The sequence below is a fragment of the Mus caroli genome, unplaced genomic scaffold (assembly GCF_978045245.1).
Source record: "Mus caroli unplaced genomic scaffold, Mus_caroli_1 scaffold_7, whole genome shotgun sequence".
In the NCBI taxonomy this organism is placed as follows: Eukaryota; Metazoa; Chordata; class Mammalia; order Rodentia; family Muridae; genus Mus; species Mus caroli.
This window is the reverse complement of record NW_028227262.1, coordinates 145,318,017-145,343,256: the sequence shown is the minus strand read 5'-3', so window position 1 is coordinate 145,343,256 and position 25,240 is coordinate 145,318,017. Positions and strand designations below refer to the sequence as shown.

Sequence of the window (25,240 nt, the reverse complement as noted above, 5' to 3'; positions counted from 1 at the left end):
TGTTCGGTAAATGACACAATCTCAGGGTCATAGCATGACCAAATATCCTACAACAGACACAATATGTCAACCACACAGAAGACAGGCTCCATGCTCAATAGTTACCAACACAAATCAAAGCTCAGTTTTTTGTTTGTTTGTTTTTGTGTTATTTAGCATGTTTTTTGTTTTGTTTTGTTTTGCTTTGCTTTGTTTTGTTTTTGATGTGGACAAGGGATGGCCATTAAGGGAACTAAAGATAGCTCAAGATAATTGTATTAGCTCTAGCCCAGCAACATTTCAACCTCTCCATGGTCACTGAAACTGTCATCAGCCACTGATCCTTGTAGAAAGTTCAGCTTAAGGTGTGGGTTTTTCAGAACCTTAGTTCATGTTTCCCCATGTTGGCCAGGCATCCCAGTTTGTGCATTCAGGGACAAATGTTAATTGCCCCTGGTTTTTGGAAGGCTCAATCCTAAGGTCTGATGTAGATAAGAATGAGTAGTAGAGAGCAAAGCAGCTGTTAGGCAAGAAGAAGAGCCTGTAAAGACCTGAAAGAAGAAGAGCTTCTCTGACTGAATGAAGTCATTAAAGGAGAGATTGAATAAAAACCTATGAGCTGCTGTGATCCAAGTCTTACTTGTTTTATCTTATTTTATATTTGACATAACATGGGCCATATAATACGGTCTGGCTTAACACAGTGAAGGGACTAGAGGAGAGAAGCACGATGTAACCAATCAAGTTACAGTGGTTTAAAACTTACTCATGCTATATTTATAATTATTCGAACCACATAACTTATTTTAGTTTAATTCATATTTGTTATATTTTAGGGTATTTATTCCAATCTGATTTTATATCTATAATTTCATATTGAGTGGCAACCTCTATGCTTAAGAAAGATTGGCCTTTGATATTCAGATTAGTTTATTAATTGTTACCTGTGGATACTAATCTCATTTACTTCACTTGTACCAGATTTTTAGTTTGAGAAACTAAACGAAAAAACACTGAAGAAATTGAATAACAAAACAGATCAAAATTTAACAAGGTTTTCTATATTGAATATTATTAATAATAGTGATTCACTCGTGATTAAACCTGTTAAGATCAGAATTTTATAGACTTTATAGACATAATAATCCATCTTATTCTTTTAATTCTCTATAGAAAAGAAAATGAGACTCCAGAAGTTACTACGCTATTGTCTACTTTCTTTTTTTATTAGTAAAATATGAATATTGTTTAATTAGTTTTTAAAATCCTGGCAAATTGAAGTATAGGATATCTTAAATACTCAGTGAAGGAATTCTAACTTTTAAGGTATAGAATATTAAGATTGTTGTGATTATTAGAAATTGGCGTCTTAGCTGGAGATACGGCTCAGCTCACTACTGAAGAGAGATTAAATTTGTTCTTCCAGAGTATTTAGTTTCCAGAACCAATGTCAGGGGCTCACAACCTTCTGTAACTCCAGCTGCCATGCATCTGGTGCCTCTGGCCTCGGAGGGCACCTATACCTGTACATACCCAAATGCAGACTCACACACTTCCTTACACAAATTAAAACAACAGCATGCATGCATGCACACGCACTGTGACGGGGCTAAGACAGTTTCGGCAAAGCTAAAAAAAAGACAGTTGCAGCATTTCATCTTGTCTTCTTGCTGAATCCATGTCAGGTTTAACTAGAATTTGATCTCCTTGATGAAGAATACCATGATCCCATAGAAAATCACCCAGCTCTCTTCTTCCTTTAGGAACCAAATGTCAGGATGTTTTAGCTAACTTACCTTAGCTAGAACATCATTTTAAAAAAACCAAACAACAACAACAACAAAACAAACAAACAAACCAGACTCTCCCTCTCAGCAGCTATCAACCAGTACTAGCTCCGCACCTAGTCGGGGAGAGGGATTTTCTTCCTGCCCTTCCCATGTATGCTGGGAATTTGTCTGGCTTGAGTTAGCTCAGGTCTTATGCATACTGTCGTAATAACTGTGCGTTCACATGTTCAACCGCTCTGCTGGTCCAGAAAGCACTATTTCCCTCATATTTTTAATTTGTTTTTGTTTTTTTTAAATCCAGCTGTACTCTACACAGAGATTTGGAGGAAAGAGTTAGAGTAATATTTTGTTAATTTTAAATACACTTTAAAATTGAAATTATACTATTAATGAAATATTTTTCTTGTTCTACAAAGTCAGTGCAAACACTTGAATCTTTTGAAACATGAAAACTAGATCATAACTTATAAAGTTTTGGTAAGCAAACAGTCATAACAGCAGCATGATTAATGAAGAGATGATATCATTCCTATTTAGACCATTTTAAAACCAGAGTTAGCCTTATTTTGATTGCTTAGGAATATATCCTTTGAAGTATTAAGTATACTAAGCATTAGAAAACACACATAGTTGTGGTTATAAATGGCTTCAAGAAGCATAAACACTGAGAAAGCTCAGTTGCTCAAGATGCTTGCTTTCCACTGTGGTTGACGGGTGTCACGGTGATTTTAAAGCTGATGACTTGTGTTCTCAAAAGCTGGCACAGACTGCTGCAGGGCAGGTTTAGAGAAGGGCTCTATAACTAATTTTGAATTTTTGTACCACATTTTAATACCTCTTGTAATGCATGCTGTTTCAATGCAGATGAACTATAGTTTTTTACCTATTTTTTTAAAGGAGGGAAAAAATTTAATTTTGTGGAGAGATAGTATCTATCTCTTAAAGTTGGTGAAGATCATAGAAGAAAACCAAATTGTTAGTTAATCTTGATGCTCTTAGTATGATTTATTTATCAAATAGGGAAAATTTTATAAATGATTTAAAATAGTTGTCCAATTTGAAAATGAACTCCACAACAACTAGATAACTTGGTAGAAATATCCCAAAGTAGTTTTTTTCCCCAATGTTGAGACAGTGGCTACCCATTAATTGACAGTGTTACTCAAGGGAGATTGTATAAAACATACAAAAACAGAATCTAATTGCAAATTTTATTTTGGGGCAGGGGAAGTAAGGATCATATGAAGTCCTTGGTTTTGAAAGCCATATTTAAAACGATGCGAATGTGGTGTGTGTGTGTCTGTGTGTGTGTGTACGCACATGACTGTCATTGGAGGGTACAGACATCAGATCTCCCTGAAGCTGGCTACAGGCATGTGTGGTTCCTTGAAGTGGGTGTTGGGCATAGAAACTCAGCCCCACATGATCTGAACTGCTGAGCATCAATTCATCCCAGTTTTTATTTTTTATTTTTTATCTTTTATTTTACCTCTGCAAACATCAGTAAGAATGGATCAGTTCTCAATAAGACCTGGTTATCATAGAAATTTAATAACCCTTAATTCTAATCAATGTAGTTGTAACCACATTCACTCTTTTAAGGTTTATGTTTTTTACAATGTTTTAGAACACACTACCATTTTTATTTTAATCTATTTTTATACTGGAATAACCTTTATTTTATTCTGTGAGCCCTTCTCATCTAAAAGCATTTTTCTTTTCTTAACCCTTTCAATAAAATTATATCTTATATGTTTAGCCTTTTTATCTCTTTATTTAGTAATTTCATTTTGTCTTCTCATTATTTGTTATTTTATTTTTATAAAATTTAAATAGAATGTACTTTTAAAAATAGGACAATTATTATTAAGATAATCTTGAAAACCCAGGAGTCTGTAGCTAAATCAAAAAAAGCATACATATGTGTGTGTGTGTGTGTATATTTTCTAATGAATAAATCCTCAGTTAATAATTGAAGTCATATAGTAGGTACTTTAAAATTGCTTGTATTTTAGCATTCTCTTTTTATTTGAACTTACAGAACATCCAAAGCAGAAGAAAGTTTGACATTTCTGCTAAACTGCTTATAACAGCAGGTGACAGAAATTATCTGCCAGGGGAAGGCTGTATCTGGGAGCAGGATAATTATCTTAAAAACAAAAACCAAGGCCATCCCTCAAGCAATAAAGAGCTTAGGAGTAAACTTGTAAAACCTGAACTGAGACCAGGGTCAAGCAGATTTGCATTGCTGCCGGAACATTATGAATATGTTTCCCCTTTAATTTTATAATTTACATTTAAAAACTCATGTTTATACTGTAAAAAATAATTTTTGGATCAACACACCCCGTTATTATTTTTTTTCTCTCACAGATAAACTATTCTTTCTCTTGTCTGTCTTCATACTGTCTCTTTAATTTGCTTATTGAGACACCTAGCCAAACTTAGTGAGTTAGCCTACTGAAGTCAGGTCTTCTCCCCTTCAAGTCCCAGACACACTATGAAAGAAAAAGAATTGGCTTTAATTCAACAAATTGAATTTATTGAACACTTACCAACTAATATCTTGCCACATAAACAATATGAAATATATGCATGTGCAGACACAGTTCTACATACTGTAGATTTTACAACCCAGGATTTTGTTGTCTCCTTTAGGCTAGTAGTCAATTGTTGTTCCAATAGAACCAAAACAATGAATAAGCCCAAATACATACTTTCTTGGCAGAAAATGAGCATGTTAAAGACATAAGGCATAGTCTGAGTCTTACAGCATAAAGATGCACCTATCATGATAATTGAAAAGGCTTAAGACTTAAGTAGATGCCCAATAAAAGTACAAAGTCAACCTAGTCATACCTAGTTAAGTAATATCTGTCTCTATCTGAGAGATAAATAGGAGACAGCAGGTGCCTTTATTGAGGGAAAGATGGAAATGTCTTCCTCAATGTGAGCCAATGCTTTTTGTTGTTTTAATTTATAGTGATGCTAACTTATATTTTATGTTTCCTTTTGTATCTAAAGGAGAAAGAGACAGGCAGACAGTCAGAGATGAAAAAAAATACAGATATCAGATTAGACATCATTAACCAACCTAGAACTGTACTGGGATATACTTCTCTTTCTAGCTCTGGCAACCTCAGCCTGGATTAAGCAACCCTTAGCATTTGGTCATCACAGATGTTCAATGTCTAATTTTCACTCTGGGCATCTCTAAGGGCCCCTGGACCATAAATCATTCTTCCCAATGAAAAGCTAGGGAAATTATGCCGAATTCTTGACCTGAATGATGCATAAGTTCCCTAACTTTTCACTGGGAAGAATGTATAACTAGTATAAAGTTTGAATATATATATATATAATAAAGTCTGAATATATAAGTTTATTAACAAAGCATTAAGAAGTTTATTAACAAAAGATTCAAGCTGGGTGTGGTGGCACACGCCTTTAATCCCAGCACTTGGGAGGCAGAGGCAGGTGAATTTCTGAGTTCTAGGCCAGCCTGGTCTACAGAGTGAGTTCCAGAACAGCCAGGGCTACACAGAGGAAGTCTCTTCTTCAAACGTTGTCAAGTGAATGTCTAGAATTAAGAAGGACATTAGAGACTCAAAGGAGGAAGCTTGGTCCTTCCTCCAGTATAGAGGAACTGGTTATGGAAGTTACTCTTAATTGAGACTGTAAAACATTGAAAAAGAAAGAAAGAGGAATTTGCAAATTAATCTGGAGTAACAAAAATCCAAGGATAGCAAGAATTATTCTCAACAATAAAAGAACTTCTGAGGGACTCACTATTCCTGACCTCAAGCTGAATTACAGAGCAATTGTGATAAAAAATTGTATGGTATTGGTACAGAGACAGGCAGGTAGATCAATGGAATAGAATTGAAGACCCAGAAATGAACCCACACACCTATGGTCACTTGATCTTTGGCAAAGGAGCTAAAACCATCTAGTGGAAAAAAGACAGCATTTTCAACAAATGGTGCTGGTTCAACTGGTGGTTAGCATGTAGAAGAATACAAATAGATCCATTCTTATCTCCTTGTACAAAGCTCAAGTCCAAGTGGATCAAGGACCTCCACATAAAAGCAGACACAATGAAACTAGTAGAAAAGAGAGTGGGGAAGAGCCTTGAGCACATGGGCACAGGGGGAAATTTTCTGAACATAACACCAATGGCTTATGCTCTAAGATAAAAAATTGACAAATGGGACCTCATAAAATTGTAAAGCTTCTGTAAGGCAAAGGACACTGTCAATAGAACAAAATGGCAACCAACAGATTGGGAAAAGATCTTTACCAATCCTACATCTCATAGAGGATAATATCCAATATATACTAAGAACTCAAGAACCAAAGGCTCCAGAGAACCAAATAACCCTATTTTAAAATGGTGTACAGAGCTAAACAAAGAATTATCAACTGAGGAATACTGAATGGCTGAGAAGCACCTAAAGAAATGTTCATCAATCTTAGCCATCAGGGAAATGCAAATCAAAACAACCCTGAGATCCCACCTCACACCAGTCAGAATGGCTATGATCAAAAAATTCAGTTGACAGCAGAAGCTGGTGAGGATGTGGAGAAAGAGGAACATTCCTCCATTGTTGGTAGGATTGCAAGCTGGTTTAACCACTCTGGATATCAGTCTGGCGGTTCCTCAGAAAATTGGACATAGTAGTACTACCTGAGGGCTCAGCTATACCACTCCTGGGCATATACTCAGAAGATGCTTGAACATGTAATAAGGATGCATGCTCTGTTATGTTCTTAGCAGCCTTCTTTACAATAGCCAGAAGGTGGAAAGAATCTAGATGTCCCTCAACAGAGGAATGGATACAGAAAAAATGTGTACATTTACACAATGGAGACTAATCAGCTATTAAAAATGGTGAATTTATGGAATTCTTAGGCAAATGGATGAAACTAGAAAATATCACCCTGAGTGAGGTAACCCAATCATAAAAGAGCACACATGGTATGCACTCACTGATAAGTAGATATTAGCCCCAAAGCTCGGAATACCCAAGATACAATTCACAGACCATATGAAGCTCAAGAAGAAGTTAGACCTAAGTGTGAATACTTTGGTTCTTCTTAGAAGGAGGAACAAAATACCGATAGGAGGAGATACAAAGTGTGGAGCAGAGACTGAAGTAAAGTCCATCCAGAGATTGGGGATCCATGCCATATACAGTTACCAAATCCAGACAATATTGTGGATTCCAACAAGTGCTTGCTGGCAGAAGTCTGATTTAGCTGTCTCCTGAGAGGATTGGCCAGTGCCTGACAAATACAGAGGTGGATGCTCTCAGCCAACCATTGGACAGAGCACAGGGTCCCCAGTGGAGGAACTAGAGAACTGAAGAAGCTAAAGAGATTTGCAGCCCCATATGAGGAACAACAACACGAAACAATCAGAAAACCCAGAGCTCCCAAGGACTAAACCACCAACCAGAGTACACATGGAAGGACCCATGGCTCCAACTGCATATGTAGAAGAGGATGGCCTTGTTGGACATTAATGGGAGGAGACGCCGTTGGTCCGTCCTGTGAAGGCTTGATGCCCAGTGTATGGGAATGCCAAGAAACAGGGTGGGTTGGTGAGCATGGGTTGAGGGGGGGGGGATGGGGGATGTGATAAAGGGGTTTCGGAGAGGAAACCAAGAAAAAGGATAACATTTGAAATGTAAATAAAGAAAATATGTAATAAAAAATTTCAAGACGGGCATGGTGGCACACACCTTTAATCCCAGCACTCGGGAGGCAGAGGCAGGCAGATTTCTGAGTTCGAGGCCAGCCTGGTCTACAGAATGAGTTCCAGGACAGCCAGGGCTGTACAGAGAAACACTGTTTCGAAAACAAACAAAAACCAGAAAAAGTCAACCTTACTTCTGTTTCTATTTTTAGAGAGAGTAAAGGAGACAGGAAAGGAGACAGGAAAGGAAGGAAGCAGAACAACTTTAAGATTTTAAGCTAAGAGCTGATTCAACTTGGAAAACATATAAAAAGGAAAATTCAAAATTGAGTAGGAAGGAAAGTAGGGTGGGTCTGGGAGGAATTGGGAGATGTAAACCTGATCAAATACATTTGAGTGGAATTCTCAAAGAATTAATAATATTTTTAAAACGATTATAAGCCGAGAGAAACAATCACTTTTAATGTGTTTTGGATACAAAATATGTTCATTTTACAATAATTATGTTATTGTGTCTTAGCCTACTACCTCAGAGGCAAGATGTTCGTTTGGGACATCTGAGAGGTCAGCCCTTATGACAATGTCCCTTGGAAAAACCATGTATTGTCCTATTTGACCCAGGACAGAGTATAAATGAGTCTAAAAATTTTTATCATCAATATCCATGCACTTAATATAAGTTAAGCAGAGTTTTGGCCACAAATAAAGAGAAAACAAATAATATCAACAACAAAGACAGAAGCAGATCAACCTGAGGTATTATATACGCCATGTTTTTAAGGAGAGTCTGGCAAAATCTCAATGTAGCACAGGCATTCCTGGTTCCTTATATCACAATGATGGATATGGGCAACCAGAAATGCCGGTGCTAAAGGTACAGAAATCATTCCATATCTTAGCAACCTGGGGAGCTTTCTCCAACTTTAAGGACGTCTACTATGGCCAAACCAAAAGTTTTGCTTTGACACAGAAAAATTTTAGGGCTAGTTGTATAATAATTATATTTTAATATAATCTTAAGCATTAGGGTTAAGAGAAAGTCACTCAAGGAGAAAATAAGACATACTCGAGTGTGATGATATTTTTTAAAGGAAAGTAGCTTTTAAATGGGAAATTCTTAGTGTGAAATGGCATCTCTCTTTCCCACATTTTAATCCTAAAACAGGCCATAATGTTTTATGTGATCCTGATTTTTATTCTGTTACAAAATGAAGAGGAATGTTCAGAGAGAAAAATAAGGGTTAATTTAAAATGTATTTCTAGGCTTTATATAACTTTTAAATATTAACATTTACCTTTTTAACATTGTAAGCTTACAGGTAGTTTTTAGAGCTCCTACTAATTTTTGTAAATTACCAATCTTATCACTTTTGGTAATTTTGAATTTTAATTGAAATACTCAGGTATGTATGATTTTCTTTGATTTTCCTATCTAGTACCTTTAGTTAAGGACACAAAACCAATCAATGTAGAGATAGTAGATGTCCACCGTCGAGTCAATGTAAAGGCAAGATACTTTTAATACAGCTTTCTCTCTTTAAAAAAAAATGTATTCAGACAGTGGTGGTGTACGCCTTTAATCTCAGAAAGCGGAGGCAGGCTGGATCTGTAAGTTTGAGGCCTGCCTGGTCTACAGATCAAATTCCAGGATAGCCAGAGTTATACAGAGAATCCCTGTCACAAAAACCACAACCCCAAGTCCAAAGCTCAAGAACAAAACCCCAAAACTAAACCTAAACAAACAAACAAACAAGAAAACCAAAACAAAATCAAACAAACAAACAATTTATAAAAACATGCAAGGTGAATTAATATACCTTTCGTATATGAAACCCATTGTGCTAAATCTGGCTTTCTTCAATCATGTTCTCCCCTTGTTAAATCAAATAGGGAGGATAAACAGAGGGACAGAATGAATTTAGTGATTTAATAAACTGAAAGGTCAGAAATCATGCCTTTAGAGGTCTGAAAGCCAACCCAAAACAAAATCCAGAATTGAATATCAGGACAAAGCTAAGAAAGGAAAGTGGTATTTTAAACCAGATACATTGAAAACAAACAGAAAATGAAAATCTAACAGTATCCTAAATAGCCACCTCAGAACATACAGCAAATGATCTTTAAACCAAACCCGGGGATAGTCACATCTCAGAAAGAAACAAAATTTTCCCAACCATGATTACAGTTCCATGAAATTCTTATCAGAACAAAACAAAAAGAGTCACTAAGCAAGACTACATTTCAGATATACCTGTGATAGCAGCAGGAGAAAAGATGTCAGCTAAGCAGAAAATTCTCTAGGACATGGTTCAGATGCTTGTCTGATAACACTGTTAGCCATTTGACTGGTGGAAGACAGTGGTCTGGCAAGTCAGCAAAGGGCTTCACCTGTTACAGGGACACTAACTAGGTCAAACACAAAGGAGAACAAAGGTGGCTCTTTACATGGCTAAAGATTAACCTAGGGTAGATGAAAATTAGGCTCTGATCGCCAGCTACCAGAAAATCACTAGTGAGACTTTCAGCTATAGACAGAGGTTTCAGCCAATGTATTGGGGTGGGGGTGGGGGTGGGGAGTTGTTTGTTTTGTGTTTTTTTTTGTTGTTGTTGTTGTTTGGTTGGTTAGTGTTTGGATTTTGGTTCATTTCTTTGGTTTGGTTTGCTCATTTTGGTTCATTTCTTTGGTTTGGTTTGCTCTGGTTTTCTCAGGAACTTTCTTCATACCTGTTTGCTTGGCTCGTGTTCTTCTTCTTTTCCTGGTTTATTTGATTCCCAGGTAAATGTGGATAATGTACTTTTAAATACTATCATCTACCTATCTTCCTGGAGTGCAAGTTTCTAGAGGGTGAAGTGATTTTTTTCTCTTTTATCTCTGATTTACACTTAAGATTTTAGAATAAGTTCCACAGAAAGTAGGATCTCAGTACATCTCTAGATTTATTATTGGACAAATAGAAAGGTGCTAGGTCTTATTTGTTCTACAACCCCAAATATGATAAGAAATGGTACTAGAGAAAAGTTTATGTCTGTATGATTTTAAGTTTATTAAGCATAATATAATTTCTACAAAACCATGCACACTGTGTGTTTCTAAAGCAAGAGATAACTAGAGCATTCGCAGTGCTGTATGCCATGCAGATCAAAGGGATTCTAAGCAAGAATTTGAATAATTTCTCCCTCTTCTAATTCTTCGTAACAAATACTTTATTTATCTGGAATTCTTGCTTGAAACACACATGTGTCTAATATATGGAAACAAACAGAAAGCAAGTTCGCTTGCACTAGCTCATGTTAATTCTAGGAAAAACTCATTGGAAATTATGACAGATATCAAGGAGGAGAAATGGAGTTCACACTTGCATAGTTTCATGTTTTAAAAACTCCCCTCACTTACGGTGTAGATAAGGAAACAGTGGCCTTTGACTGTCCAGCACTGACCCCACTGTGAAATATGTTTGCTTGCTTCAGTGAGAGTAAATACAAACCATTTTTAGAAGAATTCTCAATGTATTAAGATACAAGCATAGAAAATATCTTAATAGAAATTTCTTACCAACAGCTATGTTTAACTCCTATTTTCCAATGTGTAGATTCTCTTTAATACCCTTTAGATAGATGGCATTACTATTGGGCATATTTGGTTTTTACTTTAGCTTAGCACTTAAGAACTAAAAAAGTCAAGGGGACCAGTGCTTCCTTCTCTTTTCTTAGATTTATGGGCATGAAGTTTCTATAACTCACAGTCTTATTCATATAGGAAATATTTTATAGGGGCCTATGTAAAATCATCACTATAGTACTAGGATTGTATTTGTAGAATATAAAAACAGAGGCTCATTTTAAAGCAAGAAGATGGGTTTTGGAAAAAGACAAAAACCAAGAACATTCATTGAGCTGTTGTATTGTGATACAGCCACAAGCTGTTAATGTTCAGCATCCCTGAAGACATGGTGCTAAATACAATCTCGTGGCTATAACAGGTCATACAATTTTCTAAAAGGAGTAGAATACTCTTGTACCATGGCCTTATTTTCTTAAAAAAATATATTTTGTTATTATAAAATATACTGTAACTAATAACCAGGATATATTTTTTTTTGTTTTTTTTTTTTTGGTTTTTCGAGACAGGGTTTCTCTGTATAGCCCTGGCTGTCCTGGAACTCACTTTGTAGACCAGGCTGGCCTTGAACTCAGAAATTTGCCTGCCTCTGCCTCCCAAGTTCTGGGATTAAAGACGTGCGCCACCACGCCCGGCTCAGGATATATTTTTGTATTTAGTTGTAAAGTGAAGTTAAGCCCAAGTTTGAAATAATTATGCATATGTTTGTCATGCAAATGTTTGTCTTTTACTGGTCGTCAGTCTAGAATTAGGAAAGTTTGTCTTATGTATTAAGGCCACGAAACTGGTGAAATGTAAACTTCTACCCTAGGGGTCTTGATTTCTTCCATTGGGTGGGAACCAGTCTTCATATGGGGTACATCTCATGGGCTTCTCTCTCCCCTTGCTGCTCTCTGCTTTGCCTTTGTTTCTTGCAGTCTTTGATGGCATATGGCAGAGGATGAAGAAAAGGAGCGAGCATCTTCTTAACTGGAGTGTGGTCCTCTATCCTCATCCTAATGAGCACCAGCCATTACCTTATCTTACTGGGCTTTGGCCTAACCTGAAAGCTTAGACTATGAGGGATGAAGAAAAATTTAGTGTTGTCTGTTTTCAATTTTCATCTATATTCTTGAGTATGAAGAAACAACTAAGCCATTTATATTGATTTAAAAGAAGTATGTGGGAGTAGAATTCACATCAGACCAGAAGATGAGCTTTTATATTGGAAGCATCCCATCATTGTATGATTCTGGGTGTTTGCACTCTGGACAAGCGTTGTGTCACTGTAAGATGGTCAGACAACAAAGAAGAAAAATTGTGTGTGAAATATATATATGTATACATATATATATACACACACACACCTATATGTATAATTTAATTTTTTACATTTATTTACTAGGGGGTGGGAGGGTATTAGCATAAGTGTAGAGATTCTCTCTTTCTAACATTTATGGCCCAAGGGATTGAAATCGTGTTGTTAGGCTTAGTGTGACTAATACCTCTATCCACAGAAATGTCTCACTAGCTGTATCTGGATTCCTTGAACCCTTAATTGCTATTTAACTCTAAACATTTAAAATCCCCTCCCCACACACGTAAGCTCTTTCTTATCTGTCTCAGTATCTTTGAGGAGGTTGAAATTTGTGTTCCCTGCTTTTGGTATGTGAAGTCTCTTGGACTTTTTTCACACAGACCTAGGGCTTTCAATTTGCAAGCTTTCTAGAATTTTCTAAGACTGTTCTCTAAAATAAAAAAAAAATGTATATAACATGTATTAAATATAACATATTTAATTTTAAACCTCAATTGAGAAATCACTTATTAAAAATGATGTTGGATAGATGTCATGCTTTCCTATAGCAAGTGAATATGACCTAGGGTGGTAACTGCATCTGCATGTTTGATTTTATTCGAGTGAATACTGTGCAGAGCAATGGGCAGCTGTGAGGACTGAAACATCTGACAAGTATTAGACTTCCTTGAAGCAGATTCCAGATGCAGGTTGTGGTTCAGATCACTGAGTCATCCAGGAGAACACTCACGGAGAAGCTCTAATTGAGTGAGGAAGTAGGATCGGCAGAAGATGTTAGTAACAAGAATTCTAGCCTCATCCTGACCTTCCTGGAGCACTAGAAAAGTTTCAGTTCCAGCAAAGATTTCTGCCAAGACAAGAAAAGTTATGTTATTACGGCGCCACCCTAGCAAGTTGTCTGCTATATCCTTAGGCCTAGATAAGAACATAATCTTCCAGGCATGTCCAGGCAAAGTGTGTTCTACAATCAACAACCAACTTGGGACCAAGATTTGTCTGTAAGAGTCAGTAACCTCAGGACATGGTGGATGAATACCTGACCCTAGGAAAGGAGATCTCGGTAGACTACAGCAACATATATTCTCAAAGGAGCCAAATTATGTGCACATGATATATTTAGAGTGTGTAAAGAGGTCTCAGATAATGCCACATAAGAAAGTACAGTCTAAGAAATTGGAGATGCATGGATAACAATTAATAAAGGCTTGTTCTACCATCATCTATATTTCAGGTAAATAAGTCACAGGCTTAATAATTGGTCGAAATCATTCAGTTGTCAAGTACATGAGGATGGTCATTTGCTTTTGGTAATTGACTAGAATATTCTGGAGCAGAAAAATCAACTGGTGGATCTATCTCAGATCTCCTTAAGTCAAAATTCTTTTCATTGTCACCCTTATAAAAGGCAGTCTACTGTGTATAAACCTTAACAGTCAACTGTGATAACAATACACACGGAAGTGTTTCTCAGACATACTGTGGTGCTACAGCCAGTATGGGGAAGTTTGTGTAAATGGTAGCATCAGTGGGTAAGAAGTCAAAGGAACATGTGTGAAGTTCTACAGTTATTCCTTTTACAGAGGAGTCAGAGGGAAGATGAGAATAAGACAGAGACTGCGCTTCCACCTGACAAAGGTCTGGTAGAACTGACTCTGTACTGTTGCATCATTTCTTACAGAGAAGAGTGGGGAAAGTGAAACTAGCAGGTGACAGTAGGCTCCTGTCGCCAGCATTGGCAGCTCCATTCTAGGGCTGTGTTGCATATGCAGAGTTTTTATTTAAAAAAAAATACAGGCCATCACTGGAAAGAGAGGCCCATTGGACACACAAACTTTATATGCCCCAGTACAGGGGAACGCCAGGGCCAAAAATGGGAATGGGTGGGTAGGGAAGTGGGGGGGGGGGGCGTATGGAGGACTTTTGGGAGAGCATTGGAAATGTAATTGAGGAAAATACGTAATTAAAAAAAAAAAGAAAAAAAATACATGAAGTACCTCTTCCTCGGGAAGCATAGGATATCTTAAGACTAGGAGGCATACAATATTTCCCTAAATGTTTTGGGAATGAAAACAACACACACTTAATCAGGAGTTGTTGTGATGCTGCTTAGCCAAGTAGTCTCCTGGAAATGTACAATGTCACATTGCTCGAAATAGTGTGTGATCTGAATAGTTCACGTTGCATAAAAATATTTCCATATGAAAATGAAATTGCAGATGTAAAGCAGAAAAGGAGAGGAGCAGGGGACAGACACGGTGTCATTTAAGTATAACAATATGTCTTTCAAGTAATTTCAGCTATGCCAACAGCCAACAAGCCATCTTCTCTATTACCCATGAGTCTAAATAAGAGGAAGATGGTAGAAGAGTTTATTCCTCTCACCAAAGTTACATTGGTAGATCAGAACCAGCATGTTCCCTTTAACAAGTTAGAGCTGCTCGACACCCTTTGTTCAATGTGCTGCAGCAGTTAACCCATAAATCCTAGGTATTGTTGAACGACATTTCTAAATTGTATAATAGCTTGTTTCTGAAGTTTATTTACTATATTCAGCTTCACTGGTTCACATTTCAATCCATTCTCTAGGATACATTTAATAATGGTACTCTTTATAAATAGTTCTCTTTTAATACCAGATTAAATACTCAAGCAATTTGGGGATTAATGGGCAGTCCTCCAAATAACCTCTGACTCAACTAAATGGCATCGATTCCTTGGCGGATGGCTTTGATGCAAGAGAGGAGTGTTGAAAACCCAGAAGTTCAGACTGCAAAAGGCCAGAAGAAAGGAAGGACGCTACTACTTCGTATTACACGCTGACTAAACAGTCCCCTCCCCTCAAATCTTCTGGCATGTGTTGGAAGAGAAATGCTTAGTTTAATCATATTAGGGGAGATTATGAAGAAGCTTTAAAATCCTAAGCCTGGTATGCAGTATGAGCAGTGTTTAGAGAGCTTGTTCATGAGAGCTGGTTATCATAGGCAATCTGAAAGAAACCCAAAAAACAGCTTCCCTGGTAAGTGCAGAGCAGAGGCATGGGCTGCCTATGGGCTGTGTGTGTGTGTGTGTGTGTGTGTGTGTGTGTGTGTGTGCACAGTTCAGGTGTGCATGATTACACTCTATCTTTATCACAGACAGAAGATGCCAGTGATCAACATCGAGGACCTGACAGAAAAGGACAAGTTGAAGATGGAGGTAGACCAGCTTAAGAAGGAAGTGACACTGGAAAGAATGATGGTAAGCGGGTGACCTCTGGAATTCACTGGAAGAGACAGTTTGGCAAATATTCAAGCCTCTCAATTCCTTTAGCATATACTGGAACAGATCAATGTATCTAAAAATAAATTATTAGTGGAAAACAATCAGTGTTGAAGAAAGATAATAATTAAATTTATTTTATGAGCCCAAGTGTTAGAAAGCTAGTTTTCCCAATCCAAGTGTGCCTCTTTGCCTGTCTCGGTATACGACCAATGAGCTAAGAGATGTTTTATACCTTTACAGAAAGACCAAGTAGAAGAAAATAGGGGAAAATTTGAAACAGATGGTGTTTTACCTAAGTACTAAAATGAAACAAGGCATGGAGACATTTTGGTTTTCTTCCTTATAAGTTGATGAGATATTCTTCATTTTATATAATATATTGATGTTGATGGTGTATTTAAAAGTACAACCTTACTCTCTCCAGCCCTGCCCATGGTTAGTCACAAATAAGTCCACCTTAGTCTTCCTTTACAAATAAAGATGATTTCAGCCACAACACCTCACGAGTTTCTCCTAAAAAAAAAAACCACCTGATAGCTCTTGAGAATAGTGTGAACCAGAGTCTCTGCATTAAATGTAATATAAAAGAAAAGGGAATAAAAAACTTTCACCAAACAGTAACTGAATCTCAAGGAGTGTAGATATGTGTGTTGGGTAAGTTCACTTCACTTTAGAAAAATTAGCAAAACAAAAACTTCTTCATGAATATGTGTGTGTGCGCGAGCGCATATATGTATGTATACACATCCTTAATAGAACAGAGTGAAAAGAGTTTATATTCTTGTCATGCATTGCTCAAACCTTACTTCTAAACAAATACATTTAAGATTTTAGGTTTTTTATTTTTTTATAATTGCCTCCAACTGTCATGTTATTCCTTCCATAGAGACAAAACCTGTTTCGATATAAAGATAAACTCAAATCTTCAATCAGCACAACAGAACACAAAACTGACAGGCTAAAGACCTTATTATATTAATGAGCTCCTGAGTGTCCTTTGGTCAGTAATGTAAATATTTTAAGATTTGTTAATCACCTTGGAGTTATTTATTTAGGGTAAACATGACATACACTATCACCCATCTCTCCCACTATTCAGAATATTCTTGCTTTTGCAAGTTTAAGTAACAATATTATACTTTAAACCTCACTCTCTTTTCAGTCCTATGTTGTCTTGCTACTACTGTTTATTTCTTCCTTTTCTTCTCCCACCTCCTCCTATACAGATATTTTGCTGTATATTTAGAACACATGTGCATGTTCGCATGTACACACACACACACACACACACACACACTTTGTTTTAGTCTATTCTTGCTGCTGTAAGAGATTAGAACACATTGCATGCCTTTGCATAAGTGATAAACATTCTCTACAGTTCTGGAACTGTGCTCATCCAAGTCCAGTGCCTGTGCCCTCATTCCCAGGTCGTGTCTGCTCAGTGAGTTCTTACATGGTTCAAAAAGATGAGGGAGTGAATGTTCTGGTGACCTGTCCTCTCAGTGCTAACGCTGATCATGAGCTAACCCTCAGGGTGAAAGCTGTTGTCAAAGGTTTCATCTCCTGGTACCATTAGATTGGGACTATTTCCAAATATAGAATTTAAAATGCACATATATATTTATGCATATATGCAATTGTACATGTATGTGTATATGGTATGCAATTTTATGTAAAAAGGTCACTAAATTATTTACATAACTTACAAATTGGTCACTGCATTGTCAAAAATACAGATCTATTTTTCTATCATAAAAGGCATCAATTGAATATAAAAATGAATTGAAGCTAAAAGCCATGAATAATTTGAACTCTTTTGAGTACATACATGTTCATATTACCTATGTAGATACAGCACTGAAGCCTGGTTGTTTTCTAAATCATAATTATAAGGCTATAAATGAATGCCCGTATCATCATACATTAGCTTGTTGAGCATCAGTTCTAGATGTCTGGGCTATACTAAACAAAATAGCCAAAGACAGTGACCTCTTAGAGCATATGCAGTACACTGTTATGAACAGTCACTGAGTTTAAAGCTGCAAGTCTGCACTTCTGAGAATCTGACACTGAGAATAAGCCAGGAATTTAGCAACTGTTCACTCTCGTCCATCTTCACACTAAAGGTTTAGGAAGAGAAGAGAGACATACTTTGGAGAAATCTCACACTTGTGTTTCCTTGACAACGCTAGAGGAAGGGCCTGTTAGGAAATGTTAGCTGAAGGGTCAGCTTTCTATCCTCCGGAGACATCTAAAAGGGAAGTGTGGGAATGATTTTTTTCCACCCTGGAAAAGACATGTGCAATGGCAGAAAACAGATGGAATCACTTCAAAAGCTGTGACACAGAAATATATTGTAATAAATACATTTCTATCATCTGCAGAATTCTGTTCTTATCTCTGCGTTATCTCTGCCTCCTTTCTTTTAAGGTTTCCAAATGTTGTGAAGAAGTAAGAGATTATATTGAAGAAAGATCTGGAGAAGACCCTCTAGTGAAGGGGGTTCCAGAGGACAAAAACCCCTTCAAGGAACTCAAAGGAGGCTGTGTGATTTCATAGGCGGGAAGACATTTTCTTAGAATATTTAGAATTTTAATGATAATGGAAACTGTTCTCCTATATAATTAAACTGTATATGTTGTTTAAATTATTAAACTTTAAATTATAATAAAAATAAAGTTGCAATAATATGTATACTCATTTTTTAATCAAGTATTTCACATAAGGCTTAACAAGTAATTAGCTGTAATATTGATGAACCCTCCTTTAGAAGCAGTGTATTCTAAACTGCCTTTGTAGTTTTATATTCCTTCATTTTCCTTTCAATATTAATGATACTCTTCTAGAACTTTTTTTTGTTTTTGTGGTTTTTGTTTTTGAGACAGGATTTCTCTGTGCAGTCCTAGCTTTCCTGGAACTCACTCTGTAGACCAGGCTGGCCTCTAACTCAGAAATCCACCTGCCTCTGCCTCCCAAGTGCTGGGATTAAAGGCATGCACCACCACTGCTCCGCCTCTTCTAGAATTTTTATAGTTAAACATATTTTATTCTCAATTTTCTCACAGGCATACACAGCTTATTGTTTCAATACACGGATGATTTATTTTAGCATACATATATATACATATATATATGTGTATATATATTGTATATTGTAGTATATTGTATACTACATATTGCCTATTATATATAATATACATTAATTATTGGAACTTTATCAGTTGTTTCTTTTTTCCCTCACCCCAATCAATAGGGGTATTGTTAACGTAGTCTCACGTACATTCTTACTCAGTTCTTCCTGTCACTAATGATGTGACTTTTTTCCAGAGTGCCAACTGTATTAAGAGTTCTGTCTGTGGTCACAGAACACAGTGAATTTAACCAGCAACTGAATAGGTTATGAGCACAGGGTTTGGAGACATAGAAGTTGGCCTTTGCCACTCTCCTGCTTAACAGACTTTGATGCTTTCATGCTTCTTCCTAAGGCATGGTTTCTTCTCTATGAAAATGAAGATAATACTGGTTGTGGATACAGCTAAAATACTCAGCATAAATTGTCTGACACATGGTGAGACACAGTAATAGTTAGCTATGAACCATCACAAACTAGAAAAAGAACTAGAAAAAACCTTTCAAAATGTTATCAGTTATAACCCTTTCCATTCCATTCCCATAAAGGTCCTCACTGTCACAGTGCATACCACGCTGAGGGCAAGTCACAGAAAACAGGCATTGCAGCCACCATGTCTCTGGTTCTGTAAGAAACAACAGGTATAATTACACAAAGCAAAGCATTTTATTATCATTGTCTCCTAATTGCTACCTCCCATGGAGAGTGAATTTTGAATACTTTAGTTATCAGAATACCACAAGACAAAGTGATGCCCATCCCTTTGGTGACAGAAAGCAAACTTTGTACTATTTATTGGTTCTAGATGACAGTCTGAAGGTCCGCTCAGTGTTCTCCCACTAGATCATAGGAAATAGTCAACCCAACCCATTTTCTCCCAAACAGGCAAACTATAGACTCAGGATGTCTGGCAGACGTCTGAGGTCAGGGCTCAGGATCATGGGCTGACGTCGACATCCTTTTCTGAGTGTCTTCATTTGAGAAATCATATGTCATAAAGACTCCAGGGTAAATTATGCAATCTCATCAATTTTTCCTATGGAGAAATTACTTTTCTTCTACTTAGAAGTACAGAAGCCAATTATCCCACCGACCCCAGCATTTCTATCCATTGTCTTCACTCCCTGTTCCTCCATAGCAACGTCACCACCCATTTGACTATTACATGTAATTATTTATTGAACTGAAGTCTGTCTTTAGGGGTTTTCCACCCGCAAGTTAGTGTTTATTTAACAAACGGTTCCATATTTCCTTTCTGTTCTAACTGAATGCAAAGTCTCTGTTAGGACATTCAGCAACAGGCAAAGCAGACTCTAAATGCATATCTCTAGTTTCTATCCTACACCTTGATATAGATGTTGAAGTCTGATGGTTCAAAGTTAAAACCTCAGTTCATCTCCTGCATTGAGAATTTTGAACAAGTAAATATAACTCTTTGAAATGTCCTATTGAAATGTATAAAATGAACTAAGGGTGATCTTTATTTGGGTTTTGTAATCTCTTAACTCAGAAACAGTCACATAGAAACCTTAATGAAATTCACTGTTGTAATCCCCGTAGAGTCCCTGTAATAAATAAAAATAGCTGCCAGGGTACCCTGATCTTCCCATTGAAAATTGGTCAAGTTGATCTCCTCACCTGAAAGGTCTCCCAACTCCATTTCAGCCTGTCTTTTCTGAGATAATTTCTTATGCTCCCTCAAGATTATCTTAGTATATACTTTGAAATATAATTTTAGAGTCTTCATTTAAATGTGATATCATAATTTGCCAAAGCCTAAAGTTTGTAACAGCCTAACCTATCACAAATTGTTACTAGAATTAGACTGACTTCATTAATATTTAATTCGACTAAGAACAGGAAAGCATATATTTGCCAAGTGTTTATAGTGGGCAAGGCAGAATTCTTATGGTACTACGTTAAGTTTATTATTGAATAAAAATACATTTTGTTGGATTTTCAATAAGCAAGAACACAAAGGGGAGAATGGCAGAGGAAGATATCCAGAAAGCAGGAAATGAAGCTGTGACTGTTCCCCCACACAGCACAGCTGCAGCTGACAGTGACTCTGTTTTCTTTAGAAACTGTCATTTCAGAGCCAGGGGTTACTTGGTTCAGGGGAGTTGGCTAATACAGTCAAAAGCAAAACAAAAAACAAAGAACAATAAAATCTCCTAGAATGCCTCACTATTTGGCTCTTCAACAAAGCCTGGTGGCGTGTTAGTAAGCATGAGTAACGATGGAATGCATCGTTTGAATCACATACACTTTACGGTGCATGCTTGTAGGGGAGTTCACATTGTAGCAAAAGGCAGAGAGGAAGGATGAAGACCAAGAAGAGTAGCCAGAAAATGGGGGGTGGGGGCAGCCCAGTTTTATTTGGATTGAGTGGATTCTAGTCAATTTTTGAAAATTCTGATCACAAGTTTCATCTGTTCCAAAACAGAGTCATATGTGAAAGCTGGTTAAGTTTGACTATCAGAAGTACCCTTTGTGATAGGGTCTTGAAGTCTTATATGAACAACGTAGAGGAAGGAACTGGTTGGTATAGCAAGTTACAAATGACTGTGGAGGGGTTCTGTGACTTGAAGGCATCTCTGTCTAAAACAGGGAACACATGCAAATGCTTAGCCTTGAGTGAAGGTACAGTTCTACAAGTTGTCCTGGGATTGCTTTCTTTTTTTTAATAAAACTCCTATAAATATCAAATGAATCCAGAGTAAAACACTTATGTGCTAAAATACCTTTCTGAAACTGTCGTTTTAATAACCTATGCTATTATCATTTATTTTTATGATTTCAGAAGGCAGATTTTGGCATGTGACCTAGTTTATTTTTTCCTAGAAAAGAGAAGCAGAAACGAATGTGGATTTTTTATTCTTTTACTTTTTTATTATTTTAACACACATGATAACATAAGGTCCAGAATACTGTTCCAAGAATTCAAATTAGCATTTTTTACTGCAACATAACTTCTTTTGATGTTTTCATAAAGAACTTCCTTCATATGATTTTTAGCAGTAAACTTGATATATTTGGAAGAGAATTTTAAAAAATTAAATTTTAAAAGTTTAATTTCAAGATCATGATTTTTATTACAGTCTATAAGTGCAAATATTTGCTTTTCTGTCTGTAGGTGTGTGTGTGTGTGTGTGTGTGTAGATTATGTTTGTTTGTATATGTATGTGGAGACCAGACATCAACACCAGGTATCTACTGCTATTAATCTTCACTGCATTTTGCTATTTAATTAAGATAGATTTTTGCTAGTTTTGTACATGCATATGTAGTACATTCTGATTACTTTCTCTACACACTACTTTGTTTCTTTCTTGTGTTATCAGCACTCAACTCCGAAGTCCCTTTTCAAATCCAAGTCTTATTGTTCTCTTTCTGACCCACTGTCTTTAATCAGAGCACCTGTCAGCCCACAAGTATGGAACTGAAACTGTGAACTGAACCTAGAGGGATTTCCAAAGGGGAAACAACTGTTGTAGTAACTCTCCTCCCCAAATCGACCAGTAGCCAATAGTTCACCAGTAGGGTCCCTGAAGCCACTCCTCATCCATGCTAGACAGCCAACAGACTCGTTCTTGTGTAACCTCAGTACAGAAGTCAGCACTTTACTACTGTAAGCTCATACTTGAGCCCCAACCAAAAGATGGTGTTTGCAGTCACTCCCCCATCCTTCAATTCCTTTCATGCCACGTTGTCCACATTTCCCATGCCTTGGGGAGGAGAGCATAGATGGCTTTCTTAGGACTGAGAAGTCATGCTTCACTTATTTTCAAATTCATGAGCAGCCATGAGTCTCTGCACTCACAGTCATTCACTAGCAAGCGGATCATCTGATCAAGAGTGAGAGCAGCACTTGTCTATAGATATAAATGTTTTCTGGAAGGCCGTTTGACTGTATATAGTTTAGCTAAGATACTCCCAAAACTATGACCTCACCACCCACAAGTTTTGTTAAAACAGATTTATGCTTCCCAGCACAAATTTCCTCTTGTGGAGTCAGCCTTGAGTATAAGCACAGTACACTTGGTACTCACTCACTCCCACAGCGCTGGTACCATCACTACACGAATATATCTCATTTTTTTGGGATGAATTCTTAAATAGAACCCAGAACTCCTCAAAGGGCTAGACAGACTAGTTGTCCAGGAAGCTCGAGGAATCCACTTATTTCTGTCCCAACCTGCAACCTGTCTCTGTAGATTATTAACAAGTTCCACTGTTTTACGTGTTTATTAGGGATCTGAATTGAAGTTCTCAGGTTTTGAGCGGCAGGCACTTTTACCAGTCACATCAGCTCCGTACTCTTTTTCATTTATTAAAGAGATTACTATAGATTTCGACCAGATGCTTAACAAAAGTGTATTCTGTCTACACCTGTAGTTTCCTTATGGTATGACTTAATATCCTAGTCATGCTACCCTGTAAATAACCTTCTCATGGAATAATGCACAGTATAAAGCTGTAATACAGTTGAATCCACCAGTATAAACTATTAATTTTTTAAAAAATACTTTTAAAAATTTTTCTTACTCAGGGTGCTGTATAGCTGATTCAGTTCTTGCTTAGCATGTGTGAAACACTGAGTCCTCGGAACAACAGCAGGAACAGAAGCAGAAAGCAAAGAACTAAAACAAACGGAACTCCTACTTTAGACTACTGGCAATGGAGCATCTCCCCAAGGATTCTTGGGAAATTCCTTACTGTGACTCTTCTTTGGAAGATGAACTCGGGTCTTAAAGTTGGATACCTACAGACCCCTCCACTTTTTAAAGTTTCTGCATCATTTTACCACCTAAAACCAAATAGCAATAAAACATTTCCACATTTTAGTTTACTTTATTCAAACAAGATATGCTGTGAATTTTCTGAGAATGAAAGCAAAAATCTAGATTAATACTTAAAATGTAAGTCTCATAGGCTGAGGAACATGCTCATGAACCAATATGGATTTATAAATATGTATCCTTGCATGCAACTAGCTGATTAGCAAAGAAGACTTACTACCCAAAACAGCCTATCTCTTAAGGCAGACATGGGGACCTTAATTTTCTTTGCCAACTTACTTAATTTTGGTATAGGACCTGTTTACTTTAGCCCACATTCATCTAAGTTCCTTTCACTGGCTTATATAAGCTATTTTTAGCCAACCTTTTAACATTAAGACATAGGGAATTTAAAACAACAACTGGGTTCTTCAGACAGATGTGAGTTTGTCTTGACAGTTCACTAAGAAGCCAAACTTCACCAGACAGTCCAACTCTCAACCTGAGAAGTTCTGGTATTTCAAATACAGAAAGTAGAGCGTTTAAACATTTCCTTTGTTAAAAAGCAAAACCAAAAGCGATTGAGCATATTAGGTCTGAGAGACGCCACACACCCCAGCAGCTCACTCTCCTCCTTCACTTCATCATTTTAAAATGGGAAAACAAAACATAAGTGATTTTTAGCTATGGTGGCTCAGGAAGAGTTGGAAGGACTACCAAACAGCACTCATTAAATAGCCCATTGTTCTTTTCATCTTAATATATTCAGTGAGGACAGTCAGCAGAGCCTGGTGAGAAACTGCACAAACAAAGCTTGTGCTTGCTAAACAATGATGGGTATCTAAGGTCAGGTACCCTGAAATATCCAGCTAATGGCTCCACTCTCCATCCACATTTAACTATGAGTTGGGAGGTTGTCTCTGGGAAGAACAGGGAGTGGAGTACTGCCAGGGCAGGTTTCCTACCTGGACATTATATTTTACTTGTCCTTGAGCAGTATGAGCCAGTAAAGGTAGGCATTGCCTGCTTTATTTTCCAGAATGTAGGGATTCTTCGGCTTCTAAGTGATTTTGCTGCTTACATCCAGGAAAGGAAGTTTGCCAGGAATTCAAAACTTTAAAAAGCAAGAAAACTGCCCCTTCGTGTAGAGAATTATTCCCAAAGCTTGCGGGGGTGGAAGAAACTCTGGAGGGGATTTGAGCCTCTGTTAGACTTCTCTATCCTCCCAGCGTTACAAACCATCTTCCTTCCCCAAAAGTGAAAGCTCTATTATTGAGAACCCAGATGGTCATTTAATGACAGGAAACACCCGCATCTCAAACCGCTTCTTTCCTCCAAACATATTTTTGTGAAAGGCCGTTTGAGCTTTTAGGAAACCACGTGGAATGTGTCAACGCAATTCTGGTGTATACTTCTGAGACCTAGCTAGGTTCCATATTGCTCTTCTTTTCCTTCCCAATATCCACTTTCCCCACTACGTATATGGAAAAGTTATATGCTGTGTATTTTTAAAACTTGGAGAGATGAAGGATCTAAGGATCCTTAGTTATTTCCTGCTGCGTAGTGTTCCTTTCCTGGCTTTAAACAAAACCCGGATGTTAAATTGGACACACACACACACACACACACACACACACAGAGAGAGAGAGAGAGAGAGGAGAGAGAGAGAGAGAGAGAGAGAGAGA

The 25,240-nt window shown here is 37.2% G+C and overlaps 1 protein-coding gene across 1 annotated transcript; it reads left to right on the top strand.

Annotated features, from left to right (window-relative positions):
• The first annotated feature begins 15,524 nt into the window (after nucleotides 1–15,524).
• On the top strand, nucleotides 15,525–18,249 carry Gngt1 (G protein subunit gamma transducin 1). Its single transcript, XM_021165660.2, has 2 exons — nucleotides 15,525–15,620; nucleotides 18,075–18,249. The coding sequence occupies exons 1-2, from the start codon at nucleotides 15,525–15,527 to the stop codon at nucleotides 18,201–18,203; spliced, it is 225 nt and encodes a 74-aa protein (XP_021021319.1). The 3' UTR covers nucleotides 18,204–18,249.
• The last annotated feature ends 6,991 nt before the right edge of the window (nucleotides 18,250–25,240 follow it).

Excerpts from the sequence above, each read along its gene's own strand:
- Gngt1 (XM_021165660.2), top strand. The coding sequence starts at position 15,525 with ATGCCAGTGATCAACATCGAGGACCTGACAGAAAAGGACAAGTTGAAG. Across the intron at positions 15,621-18,074 it reads TGACACTGGAAAGAATGATG|GTTTCCAAATGTTGTGAAGA; the intron begins GTAAGCGGGTGA and ends CTTTCTTTTAAG.